The sequence below is a fragment of the Simochromis diagramma genome, unplaced genomic scaffold (assembly GCF_900408965.1).
Source record: "Simochromis diagramma unplaced genomic scaffold, fSimDia1.1 OVJJ01000501.1, whole genome shotgun sequence".
In the NCBI taxonomy this organism is placed as follows: domain Eukaryota; kingdom Metazoa; phylum Chordata; class Actinopteri; order Cichliformes; family Cichlidae; genus Simochromis; species Simochromis diagramma.
Window position 1 is genome coordinate 1901574 of NW_024387320.1, and position 13444 is coordinate 1915017.

Genomic DNA, 13444 nt, shown 5'->3' on the forward strand with positions numbered 1-13444 from the left:
TAATGCGCTGGGAGTCCATTTGGGAATCCATTGTCTGTCAGGTTCTTTTCAGATGTAATTTCATGGTGGATCTAAAACTGATGGTGCTTTTCTTTGTTCATAACTCCATTAATTTTGACATGATCGCCAACACGACTGACTGATATGCAGCTCCATACCATGACAGGACCTCCACCATGTTTTACAGATGCCAGAAAATTCCACATTGGATTTCTTCTCTCCACAAGACCAAAATGTCCAACTGGAATTCAATATCAAGGATCACAGATGAGGTTTAAACACCTGAATGTATATACTGAGGGAGAGGAACGTACTGATTTTATGCATGATTATTTACTTTTGAAGAAAAATGATAACAAAAAGTATTTCAGCAGTGTAACATGTTATAAAAGCAATTACAAAACAAAGTTTCATTTTAAGCAAACAATAAAAAAAACACAAGATATAAAGCAAGCACACCAAATGATTTATAATTGGTCAAGAATACAGATCAAACAACACACTTTAGTGATTGAATGCTTAAAAAAAGCTGCCACACAAAACCTAAATAAATTGAAAAGTACAACCATCTGAGACACAGGTGTATGATATATGATTTGATATGATTTATAGCTTTCCAAAAGCAGGGAACCCTGACTGTGTAATGCTTTAACAAAGTAATTCTCCAGCTTTCTCTGAAATGTCAGCCAATTATTCCCTACAGTAGTCGCACCACCAGCTCCACAGTTTGAGAAGACTGTTTTAATGTGTAGTGTAAGGACATGTTGTCAAATGGCTCTCACAAATATCCCCTGTGTACATGTGTAAATGAGAGAAAAGACAAGGCACAGTTTATTCATTAATGCTGACTCTTTCAATAAACAAGTTTAGAGATTTAAAGTTTAGAGTTAAAAAACGCGTACTAGTGTAACTATTGCTATAAAGGATTAAGATGAATTTAGCTAAATGTAACCTACACAATTAAAATACAAACATATCTTCATTTGACACACAAACTTGGCAGCAAATAGTTGATTGGTTAACTAACTGGTCGAAATACTCCATCAGCCTTTTTACGTCTGGGGGTAAAAATTATGGGCCAAAGTTTAAACACACATGCTGTGAAATTTTAGCTTCATATACCGAATACAGTTTTGTGAAAAATGGTCTATCGACCTACTATCAAGCCATTTCTTTTCTTAAACTGGTCAAGGAAAAGTCAGATTAGCAGCTGAGAGTGCATTTTGAAGGTTGACATTGTTTTTCACAGTATTTCACTGCTTTTCTGTAGTGCATGTAATACAGAACTTAAATTTGACCTTAGAAACTGAGCATGTCACATATTCTGTTTTTGCTGACTTTGCCTCCTGTCGTTAGCTTGTATACTCATAATAAAAGTCGGCACAAAACATGATCAAAGAGTTTCACTGACATTACTTGAAAAGTTTGTGTGTCAACAGAAGTTAAACATGCCTTTCACCATTTTGGAAAGCGAAGCAGCTTACAGCAAACACTGTAGAGCGAGTCTGGCTCTCTGGAAACAGAGATCCAAGTGATAGCTCCTGGGAAAATGCAGGCATCATAAGCTTTGCAGAAATACGTAAGCCAATGTCGAACAGAATTATCAGTTACAGTCAGTTTCCGTCTTTATGATGACACACTTTTCATAACAGTGAAGTAAAAACTCTCTTTATCAGCTCTTTATCAGTCAGCACACTTATTAGACCCGTCTATGTTTTAAATAAGTCAGCTCGGCTGAACGGATGGAGTTAAAGGTCTGAACCAGAACAACAAAAGATAAGAAATTAAGAGAGTGCATTTGCATTTGTGTAACTTAGCATTTGTTACTTAATGCACTATGTAGTCTTGTATTCATATAATATTAAATTTTAAATTTACCATTTTTAGTATTTTATCATTACCTAAAAATGAGTATTTAATCATACTCCCATAAGTTTATAAGAAATCGGTTCATATACTCGGGCTCTCTGTTCAGGTTTCTTATTAACCGCTGATCAGCACATTCATTTAAGTAAATACATGAATGAAGATTAAGATTTTTTTTTTTACTTGCATGTGTAAGTTTTGTTTTATTAGAGCAAAACTTGTACATTCATGGCAAGTACAGACAAGTGCAGGCCTGTTTTATTATAGTTTTATGTAGTAGTTTTACTGGAGGGGAGTAAGTGTGTGCACCATCATCATGCACAAGAGAAATTTAGCACCATTCACAGTGTGCAGTGAAGCTATTCTCTGTGTGAGTTTTTGTATTGTACTGGTAATTCATTTAGTGTTTCTGATACAAACACTGTGGGTTTTATAAACTGCAGCTTAATGACTCGTGTTATCAGGAGGAGTAAAGAACATCAGCCAGAGCTTCAATGCAGACACACCTGCTGCAGCTGTGCTAGCACACTGACTGGATACTGTCATGGTGCTTTTATAGGCACAAACAAAAAAGGAAAACATGTAATTCCATATGAATGGTTGATGTGTCCACAACTGGCCAGTATTGTACATTATAACCTTAAATACTTCTATTGTTACCCTTAGGGAAGGGTGTTACTGAAGGCAGGTGGATTTTTCATTCCTGAATTTACAGTAACCACATTACTATAGCTGTCAACAGCTTTCACTGATGATGAAAGCTTTTGACAAGTTGGTGGAAACACAAGAACAGATGGAAAATATAGTTAAAGCTTTTCATGACAATAGAGGAACATGCAGTTAAAACCACATCCTAACGGTTGTTCCAGTTACATGTGAAGTTGTTTCACAACATGGCCTTTTTAAAAAGACTAAGCTAACTCTAGAATAATATGTTGGTAGAAACTTCAGTTGAGATATTTTCCATCTTTGGCTTCCACAACTGTCAGAGGGATTGCTGAGGCAGAGAATTCAGAACAATTGTTTAAAAACATGCATTGAATTTAAAACAAACACGCAAAGACTCTGTGTATCTGCAGATTTTACAAAGAATAGTAATACTTCTGTAATATTCAACACACTATTAAAAAAAGGGCAGATTTAATAAAATAATAAAAAAATATAAACATATCTCCACCATATCAGAGAGTTTTGCATTACATTTTTTTTCGATCGCTTTGGCCCAGTTCTCATAGCAGAAAAGTCAGTCTCACTATTCTATTTTTGTCTGTTTTCTTTTGCATATAGTTTAAAGATTATTATTTTGCTTTTCTCAATTTCATCAGTTTTGTAAAATAAATATTAAAATCCTTCAGATTTCACTTTTGTTTCTGAAAAATGTGTACACTACATTAGGCCTACATTTTTGCAATACTTCTAAAGTCATTTAAGGTTTTGAGGAAAAATAAAACTAAACAATTTGATGACTACGTCTTTAAAGGGTGGTGAAAGGTTTCTATTCATTCATCACAGAGATAAAGTGACTGACTGACTATTCGTTTTTTGAACAATGTAAGAAAGGTTTTGATTGTAGTAGTTCCTTTTGCACAAGAGACTCTGTTGTGAAAAATGCTCTGTTTTGAGAATTGCATGAAGAGTGGTTTGAATGACTTTTCTGCTGTGAGAATTGCACAGAAGCAATTGAGGAAAAACTGTAAGTTAAGTCATTAGCACCAAAATATTGAGAGACATATTAATTAATTTATATTTAACATAATTAATTTTGACTTTAACATCTCTACAGATTAACCGTTGGTGACCTCGCTCACTTCCTGCAGTTGTTCTTGCTCTCGTCTTTGATCATCTCCTGCACTCCTGGGAGATGGTGGGTCTCTAGGCCCATCACCATGTGATGGAAAACACCTAACGCCAGAGAAAAATAAGACAGTATGCATGGCTTACAGTTAAGCCTGGAAATTTTGCGGCATTAAAAAATGAAACAAAGATGAAATGTCAGACAAAGCAGAACACGAGGAGCTTATCCCCAGAAGTGGATCATCATCCACTGGCTGGAACTACTTTGTATTTGGGACAAATGACATTAACTAAGAACAAATTATAAACAAATGTTGCTGTAGAGTTGTGTTGGCACCACACAGCAACACAACTAACTGAACCACCTGAAAACTCGCCACAAACTAAGATGAATGTACGAAAGGCAAGAAAACCAAAATCATAACTCAATATCAATAAAAGCAAACCTGTACAGTCTGTCAATGTGTCCCAGTGAATGAACACTTTGTCTGCAAATACATTTTAATTTGAGGATTATAGTGAAATGTAACAGGGAAACCAGTGCCCTGTTGAATCGTTAGTGTTGAACTTTGCGGCAAATGCAATTTGGAATTTTTAAAGAAATAGCCAAGCAGTTTACACCGTTTTTGAGTGACCTGTCAAATTGCGTCTGTGTGTGTGTGTGTGTGTGAGTGTGTGTGTGTGTTTGAAGTACCTTTGAAGTTGTCTGGATTTATTAAGGTACCATACTGCAGCAACAACAACATTCAGGAAAAACAAAACACCAACTAGGGCCCAAACAGCAGAGCATGCACCTACAGACACACATGGAAAAAAAGAATATTGTGTTAATGAGGTAATCCTTTCTCTCCTTCATGGTGTTTAGTCTTTTCAGACATTGTTCAAACACCTTGCAGCACTTGTACCAAACATTCACAAACTTTTATGCTCTGAAAGGTTCTGAGACAAATGACCATGAAAAGAACTATTTGCTAGGACATGTTCTTCCAGTGATGGAGCTGACTTTAATATCATTTTGCTCTGTGTGGAGCTTCAGTCATCCATTCATTAACACTACGTTTAATGCTGGCGATGTCTTAAACCAACCACCTCTTTAAGCTGGCTGGTTTTCAGAAAAACATTAGAATGAAGCAACACCAGCAAAGGCTCAAATTAAAATTCAGAAAGATTTGGACAAACTGCACAGCTAAATCCAAGCTGCCCTCACCTGATGCCACATGCACATAGAGCTGACCATGTTTAGTTCCATATGCATTAGATGCTTCACACTGATAGAGGCCATTTAGATCAGAGGTCAGGCTCAGCAGTTGTAGCTCTGCACCGTCGACTTTGATAGAAGACTGCAGCAGAGTCTGGCCAGATCTGGAAAAACATGAACAAGGCTCAACATGAACTGTACAGAGGCAGCAGAATTATATATATATATATATATATATATATATATATGTATATATATATATATATGTATATATATATATATATATATAGTAGTATGTATATATCTATATATATATATAATATCTATATATTATAGATATATATATATATACATATGATATATATATATGTATATATATGTACATATATACATACACATATGTATATAATATACATACACATATATATAGATAATATACACACACACACACACACATAGATACATATACATATATATAGATGTTATATATATATATATATGTGTGTGTGTGTGTGTGTGTGTGTGTATGCACACACACACAGTTTTTCTTCTCTTAATTACTTTACCTACTCCAGATAAAGTTGGCACTTGGGTTGGCTTCTGTCACACACTCAAATGAGTCTTGTGTAATCATTCTAATATTCACTTCTGTGGGAGAGACTGCAAAAAAAAAAAAAAAAGACAGAAAACTGTGTTAATCCTGAATTGAGGACATAGTAATAATATAGAAATAATGTTTCACAAATGTTTGGGTCTCATTGCATCAGACAAAACAGTTAATCTTTTCAAGACAAAAACAGTAACAAGGTTGTGACTGGCTAATTTATAATCACCTTGATGATGAAAAAAAGAATATTACATTACATGGAAAATCCACCAGAAACAGGACCCCACAGTTGTACCATATCAATAACAATAATGCACTTCTGAATAAGCCCGCTTTTCACTTTCATTGCAACTTCCATTATTTTTGCTGATGGTGTGACCAGCAAACCTCCTCCTCTGCCATTTCCCATTTATATTCAATGACTTACGACTGGAAAGATAAATTACATTTATCTTAACGTCAAGCATGTCGGTCACAAATAACCTTTATGCTTGACAAACAAATCTGAAACAGCTTTTGCTGTGACTTGGTGTATTATTGACATCAATGGTTTTGATGGTATGGCATGTTATGGTTCCTTGCACGTGTGAATTAGATGGGTTGTTAATGACATTTGATGAGAATTTCATTTCAGTGGCACCTTTAGAAATATGTTAACTTAGAAAAATTGGTGATGTGTTCAATACTTATCTGCTGTGTGTGCGTGTGTGTGTAAATATGGGGACATTGTTGAAGTGACAGTGGTGAAAGAGAGAGTGATATCAATAAGTTTTGGAATTTGATAAATTTGGGACATTTAACAGAGTGTATAGTTTTAGTGAATCATTAGTATGTAGTGTAATGAAAAAAAATTGAGGCATTGTTTGCATGTCAAAAGCTGTTATAGAACTTTGTCGTTTGCTAAATTTGTCAATAATTTTCTGTTAAATCTAACAATTCATATTTGCATTTCAAGTTATAAAACTTAATTGTTAAAGATTTTTGTGGTTTGTGGCACTCACAGTAGACCTGTATGTTGAAGGGCAGAGTTTCTTCTTTAGACAGGGAGTCACCACTGATGACACACTGGACCTGGTGACCGTTAATCTCTCTCGTAGGAACACCAAACAGAGAACTGACTGTGGTAGTTGTACCGTTGTCATACTGAGTGGAGTTTGTTGTCATCCTCACTTTGTCTCCCAAAGCATCGGTGAGCCACCTCACCTCTGCAGGAGGCTTCGATCCAGCAGCCGTGCAGGTAGCAAATAAAACCTCTTCTGTGCCCAAAGTGGGAAGATTGTCCTTCACATTTGTGAAAGGAGGCACTAGGAGAGGTACAGCACTAAAATAAATCAACATGCAAGCAAGATGGTGGAAGTAACTCTGTCTCTGTCTCACGTACAAGAATATTAGAATATTTGAAATAAAGTGTCTTTTCATACCAAGCAAGTTCAGAGGTATCTCAGTCTTCTGATTTCCACTGGGAAACAAGGTGAAGATGCATGTGTAGCTGCCTTCATCCTTCAGGGCAACATTGGATAACTGTAGAGTTCCATTTTTGTTGTTAAAATTCCCGATATATTTAAATCGATCATCACCTCCATTGACAAACTGCACTCCCTCTCTGGGTAGGATAGTGAGGAAATTGTCATTGTGAGGTTTTTCTCTCGTCCTCCTCTGCCAGGAAATCTGTGTCAGGTCATCATTGGTACCAGTGACATAGCACGATAAAATAGCGGTACCTCCTTGAACCACTGTCACACTTCCACTGATCATCTGGAGAGCTGTAAAGTGAAATACTGTTAAAGATCAGAAAAAAAGTAAAAAAAAAAAAAAAAAAAGTGTCCAAGAATTTTTGGGCTTCACAATTAATCAAATATGAATCTTGATTTTAGTTTTACACAATTAAATGAATATGGCTGATACTGAAAACGTTTGCACAAACTTTATGCCTGCAAGTGGCAATAACAGCTTTTTCCTACACTGTGAAGCTTCCTGGATTAATCTGGATGAGTACATTAAATCAACCTAAAAATTATAATTTGTATTATACATGCATCTCAATAAAAACATTTAAAACAAAATCTCTAGGGTTTTTTTTCAGCTTGTAGAACCCAAAGATTCCTGCCCATTCTGCTCCAGTCGTATGGGTAAATACTGGACTGTATGTAGCGGAGATGACAATAAAGTTTACTTTGATTTCAGCAGCGAGCAGGCGCACCGAGGGCTCTCGCGCTCACTTTATAGAATTTCGAAAAAACATCGGTGCAAATTATAAGTCTGTATCATAATGTCTGGTGTTTTCGTGTTTGTTGTTTTTTTTATTTTTTTATTTTTTTTTTATTTTGCGAGTTGGTTATTAGATGCTGCTCCAGCCAGCCAGAGAATCCCCCGCCGCCCCGGCCGCAAGCAGCATCAGCACCTCGCAAACGGAGGGCGCTCTTACCCCCAGCAAATGGGCGATAGAAAACCGACCGGTGCCTATGCCATTCCCAATATGCGCTGGCATGATGTCGGAGCAGCATGAGTACGAGTAATTTTTTATTTTTATTTTTTTCCCGTGATGCCGCCCCCCACCACGATGCCGACCCGGGCAACCGCCCGTGTTGCCCGTATCAAAAACCGCTACTGGGTAAAGATAATAAAATACACAATTTTTTAAAGCTTTAAGGTCACAGGTCCTGAGCATCTTCTGAGTATGTCTCCTCATAATAATAATAATAATAATAATAATAATAATAATAATAATAATAATAATAATAATAAATAAATACTGATTTGGACAACACTAATATAATACAAAAACCTAATTTCAGTCATCCGCTTCAAAATCCCCACATTCTTCCCTGTCAGATTTTGACAACAATCAGTTAACACCTGCCATTTTATCTCATTTCAGCCCAAGCAAATCCAAGCATAAACAACAAAAAAGGAAAACTTTCGACATACCGTCAGCTTCTCTGGTCAGCAGGAGCGCAGATATTAGCAAAAACACCCGGTTATCGCGGAAAAATAGCGTGGCATGACTTATCGCAGCAGTTGGCCATAAAAACACAAACGAAAGTAGCAGTTCCATCCATTCGCCCATATCTTGCCGTTACCTCGTGGCTGCTCTCAGAGGAAGAGAAAACAGAAAGGGCATAATGGACACGGTAAGGTAGGCTTTACTTAAGTCACGTAACCTGGATACGCCCCTGGGACACAGTGCTGGGTCTTATAATTATGAAAAGGGAATAATTTCTCATTATTATTTCTGCTTTGGATTGTGAAGACCTATACATTCATTTTTACAGTCAGATCCAAAGTGTAATTACATAAATGACGGCTTATTGGAATAATTGCCGTCATACGAGAAACATAGAAAGAGACTGATGGGTGAGACAGGGGCGCGCTGCGTTGTAAAATTATTAAAGCATTTCACTACATATCGTACTGTGTATGACTGTGTACGTGACAAATAAAATTTGAATTTGAATTTGAATTTAAAGTATTTTAATAAAAAGTCGCCTCTAAGAGGGTCAAAAATTTTAAAGTTACAGGGAATACAAATAATATCAGGCTGACCCTGCCACAATCTGACCCCCTGTCCATGAACAAACAGAAGGCTAGTGTTTCAGCTACATGTGTTTTACAACAATAAAATAGACAATTGTTTTAATTGATGCACTCAGAAAGGTGTATTTTTGGTTCCAGCAGACATAACTTTTAGCGACATGCAACAATCAGAGCAAATATTATTTTTATATGACGTCTGAAAACAAACACAGAGCCATTATCTTGTTGAGAACATGTTAATGTTATATTGAGGGGTAAAGTTTATATGAATCACACAGGCATGATTCTACTCCTATCAGGCAAAACGTCCTCTTTTAAAAAAAAAATAATAATAATCATCATCACTTGAGAACAATAAACATATAATTTTTATATCATAACCTACAAACTAATCTAATGTAATTTCCTTTCCAGTCACCTTTCTCACTCACTATGTGTTAATAGACCTCTCGGCATTGAATCATATCTGTTATTAACCTCTGTCTCTCTTCCACAGCATGTCTTTATCCTGTCTTCCTTCTCTCACCCCAACGGTTGCAGCAGATGGCCCCGCCCCTCCCTGAGCTTGGTTCTGCCTGAGGTTTCTTCCTGTTAAAAAGGAGTTTTTCCTTCCCACTGTCGCCAAAGTGCTTGCTCATAGGGGGTCATATGATTGTTGGGTTTTTCTCTGTATCTATGAAGCACCTTGAGGCGACTTTTGTTGTGATTTGGCGCTATATAAATAAAATTGAATTGAATTGAATTGAATTAATGTAAACGATGATTTTTCACTTTTTCACCAAGTTATACATCGCTACTTTCACCTTTAGTTGGTTGGAATGGAGGCGAAGTTAATTGGATCCGCTCTCCCTGCCAGTGCGCCATGGCACGACACTTTTCATCACTTTTTGACAGGAAGCCAAGACTTAGTATTTGCCAAAAACCATTATTGCCCGTATTTAAACTGTTATAAATGACTTGTTAGCCTATAATCTGTGAAGCATATCTCAAACATATTTCTCATGAATGATATAAAGCCAGTTTGAGCCACAGACAGACGGTAGAAGCTCCAGTCAGTTTTTGGCAAAGTGACTTTTGTATCTCCTTTATTTATCCAGCTGAAAAGTCTCATTGACAGTAAAAAAAATGTCTTAAAAAAAGACAGCTCTGGCCAATTGGGCAGCCGACAAATAAATATAATAGTTCTATAAAGATAATGTATGTGGCCAAAACACACTGGATGATTTTATGTAGGCACAATAATCCAGAGTCATAAAGTTATTTGCAAAACTGGCGTTTTCTTTATTTTATATATAACCCCTTTCATAAATTCTGTTGACTATAGTCTATTTACTAATATAGTAAAGACATTACACTTTACCTCGCAGAACAGAATTTAGTGGAGGAGATGAAATTGTTGGAAAGCAGGACATTTGTGGATGGTTTTTTTTATCTTTTAAAAAAAAACCTCAGTCTGCATCCTGCACTCAATCGTTACATTTTCTATAAGAAACTGTTACGTTCCCCCCGAAGGGGTCTAGGCATGTGAGTGAGGGGACCAGTAACAAATGAGTCCGGAACCAGAATGAGAAGGAAAACAGACAGAGTTGTTCTGTATTAATAGAACTTTATTACAAAATGGTACAGGTGGATTACAAACGACATTAACATTAACTTAAAGGGCCGGCAACGCCGTCTTACCAACAACGCCAAAGAAACAAAGAAAACGCTCACAGCCACGAAAGGCAGGAAGACTACCAAACAAACACAATAAAAAAGGAGGCACTTCCCACACTTCCTACCCTACTCCCCACCACGGGGAGACACTCTCAGGGCCCACAAGCCCGTCTGCTCACTGGTCAGAAAGAGGCTGTCTGTCCAACACCTAGCACCGAAACGCGTAGAGCCACCGAGGAAAAAGCCACCCTGCTCACAGCTCATCCCCAGTTTAAATAGCCTCAGAGGATGATTGCTGACTGGAGTCAGGTGGCAAACGAGGCTGATCAGCAACAGCTGTGTCCTGGGGAGAGAGGAGAGTGAGAGAGACAGAGAGAGGTAGGAGTGGCAAGAGGGGTGGAGGCGGGGAGAGTGGGCAAACACCCCACCCACACACTCCCACAGCCTCACAGAACGTAACAGAAACAATGAAGTGAATTCGAGCCCTCACCTGCTCCCTAACACGAACAAAAAAAAGACAGTTTGTGGCCTAAATGGTGCAGACAACTGGGGAACTGAAATATAAAGTAGAAAAGGGGTAGTTTGTTAGTCAGTGAGGAGAAAGCTGTTAAAATAAAGGTTTAAATAATATGTCGTCAAAGTAGCACTTCCCTTTGTGTCTAGGTTGGGTACAACTTCCAGAAATGAAATTGAATAATTTGCTCGGATTATATTTTTGCTTGCGGATGTTATGACATGAATATAATTCCATAGGGCAACAACAGATGAGAAATTAACTTCAATATCGATTAACTGGATATTATAAACTTAAATACTTCCATCGTTACCCAGAAGGAAGGACTGTAGGGAGCAAAATTAGTATTTTTATTATTTTTACTTATATTTATCACCATAATATGTGCATCACTGAATAACACATCACAGTAAAGAGCTCAACTTAGCTTCCCAGACTTTCTTCTAATAAGCAGATGTGGAAACAAGCAATTATAAAAATTACAATGACTACATGCTTACTACTGCTGCAAGCACTTTCAACTGCTGTTAAAAGCAGTTTAACCTGTTGGTGAAAACACAAGTACAGATTTCAAACTGTACCTACACCTGTTCTTCAGGTCTGTCGGTGGAGCCGTTTATCCTTTTCTTCCACAGCTGTCAGACTGCTGAGGCAGACAATTCAGAAGATTTGTTTAAATTTACATTTAATTTCAAATCTTTAAAGATGTTTTATATAAAATAATTTAGTATTCAACACACAATGAAAAAGATCAGTTTTATTCCTGAGCTGCTTATTTTATTTAGGAGCAATGTTTTTAAAAGTTTTTGTAAAACTAAATATATCTTCAGTATTTTCATAACAGACAGTTTTACATTAAATAAATTAATTAGTACAAGAATATTTTGAGACATATTTAACTTTGAGTGAAACAAAAGAGAACTAGGACCAGGGGTCTGTTCTTCGTACCTCGCTTACTACATCCAAGATCAAATGACACATCCAAGATCAAATCATCGTGCCAACTTTGAGCTCGCTATTCCGGTTCTCCGAACACACCTGTTGTTGACGATTAGTACAGCTGGGCCCTATTTCAGGAAGCCGGTTTAGAAAACTCAGAGTGAAAAACGATACTCAGGGTTGAGTAACCCCGAACTGTCCAACTCCGAATATTCGGTTTCAGAAAGGCTGATAACAATTAGTTCAATCAACGCGGAGTTGCTTTAACCCCAAGTTAAGCGCGCGCACGAGGATACATAAAGCCCTGATTAGTGGAGCACAGATTAAGCGAGTCACCATGGAGACCGAGGGAAAGAAGGCGCGGTCAATGTATCTTACAGCGCTTGAGGCCGAAATTCTGATGGCAGCATATGCCGATAACATGCAAATTCCGCGGAAAAAAAGTAACACAGCCTCAGCTGCAAAACAAAGGGCGCATGCATGGCAAAACATAGCCGACAGAGTCAATGCGTGAGTGTTAATTTAAACATTGAGCTAGGGATTTCCACCCATTTAACACGTTATTTTATTATATTTTATTTTATTTTTTATTTTATACATTTGATTTTGTGATGTGATTTGAGCGCAGGTGCAACCCAACAGGCCCCAAACGTTCCTGGCAGCAAGTAAAAATGAAATATAAAAATATAGTCCAAACAGGTAAGGTGTAATTGTATTATGAGCCATAGTGCTTGGTCTGTTTGTCCTACGTAAATCAATTGCAGTTAGAGGCTACATTCATTTCCCCTCTGTAAGCACTTATTGAAATTATCTGAGCACATTACAAGTACATATTTGCTTACTCTGTATGCTCAAATGTGACCCGTTATAGCCAACAGAAAAAAAAGCGGAGGCCCAAAAAACAGGTGGGGGTCCTCCACCACCACCACTCACAGAGGCTGAGCAGTTGGCTTCCACATTTGTGATAATGTTGGCAGCATCACATATGATCTTCACAGTGCAGAGAACACAAATTAGCATCCATTACTATAATGAAATAATCTGTTAGTTTGAAATGCTACAGGGAACTATGTACCTGTACATTAATGCTGTGGAAAGACTTCCTGTTCACATAGTCTCCTTCATTTACTGAAGGAGCAATGATTGGAATGTGAGTGCCATCTATACAGCCAATCACGCCTGGGAACCGTGAGAATAAATGTAAAATTTAAGTAGTAGTTCAAATATCACCACATCATGAATTAAGTTTCGTTCATCCTGATACCTGCAATTTTGTGGAATCCCTCTTTGATAAATCTTGTGGGTCTATGACCGGGGAACACCACAAACGAGTACA

The 13444-nt window shown here is 37.2% G+C and overlaps 1 protein-coding gene across 2 annotated transcripts; it reads right to left on the reverse strand.

Moving 5' to 3' along the window:
- Positions 1 to 436: 436 nt before the first annotated feature.
- On the reverse strand, positions 437 to 9476 carry LOC120717503 (nectin-3-like). Of its 2 annotated transcripts, XM_040005561.1 has the most exons (8): positions 8394 to 9476; positions 6887 to 7228; positions 6467 to 6769; positions 5425 to 5518; positions 4868 to 5022; positions 4355 to 4454; positions 3675 to 3768; positions 437 to 2863 (listed from the first exon to the last, which is right to left on the reverse strand). In XM_040005561.1, exons 1-8 carry the CDS (start codon positions 8530 to 8532, stop codon positions 2852 to 2854), a joined length of 1239 nt encoding a protein of 412 aa, XP_039861495.1. In that variant the 5' UTR covers positions 8533 to 9476; the 3' UTR covers positions 437 to 2851. The 2 variants fall into 2 exon arrangements, with proteins under 2 accessions (XP_039861495.1, XP_039861493.1); XM_040005559.1 differs by lacking the exon at positions 437 to 2863 and having other exon boundaries at positions 3077 to 3768; positions 8394 to 9475.
- Positions 9477 to 13444: the final 3968 nt, after the last annotated feature.

Coding starts and splice junctions, on each gene's coding strand:
- LOC120717503 (XM_040005559.1), bottom strand. CDS start 8,532: ATGGGCGAATGGATGGAACTGCTACTTTCGTTTGTGTTTTTATGGCCA. Junction 6,770..6,886: donor GATACCTCTGAACTTGCTTG/GTATGAAAAGAC, acceptor TACCTCTCCTAG/TGCCTCCTTTCACAAATGTG. Junction 5,519..6,466: donor CTTCAACATACAGGTCTACT/GTGAGTGCCACA, acceptor TTTTTTTTGCAG/TCTCTCCCACAGAAGTGAAT.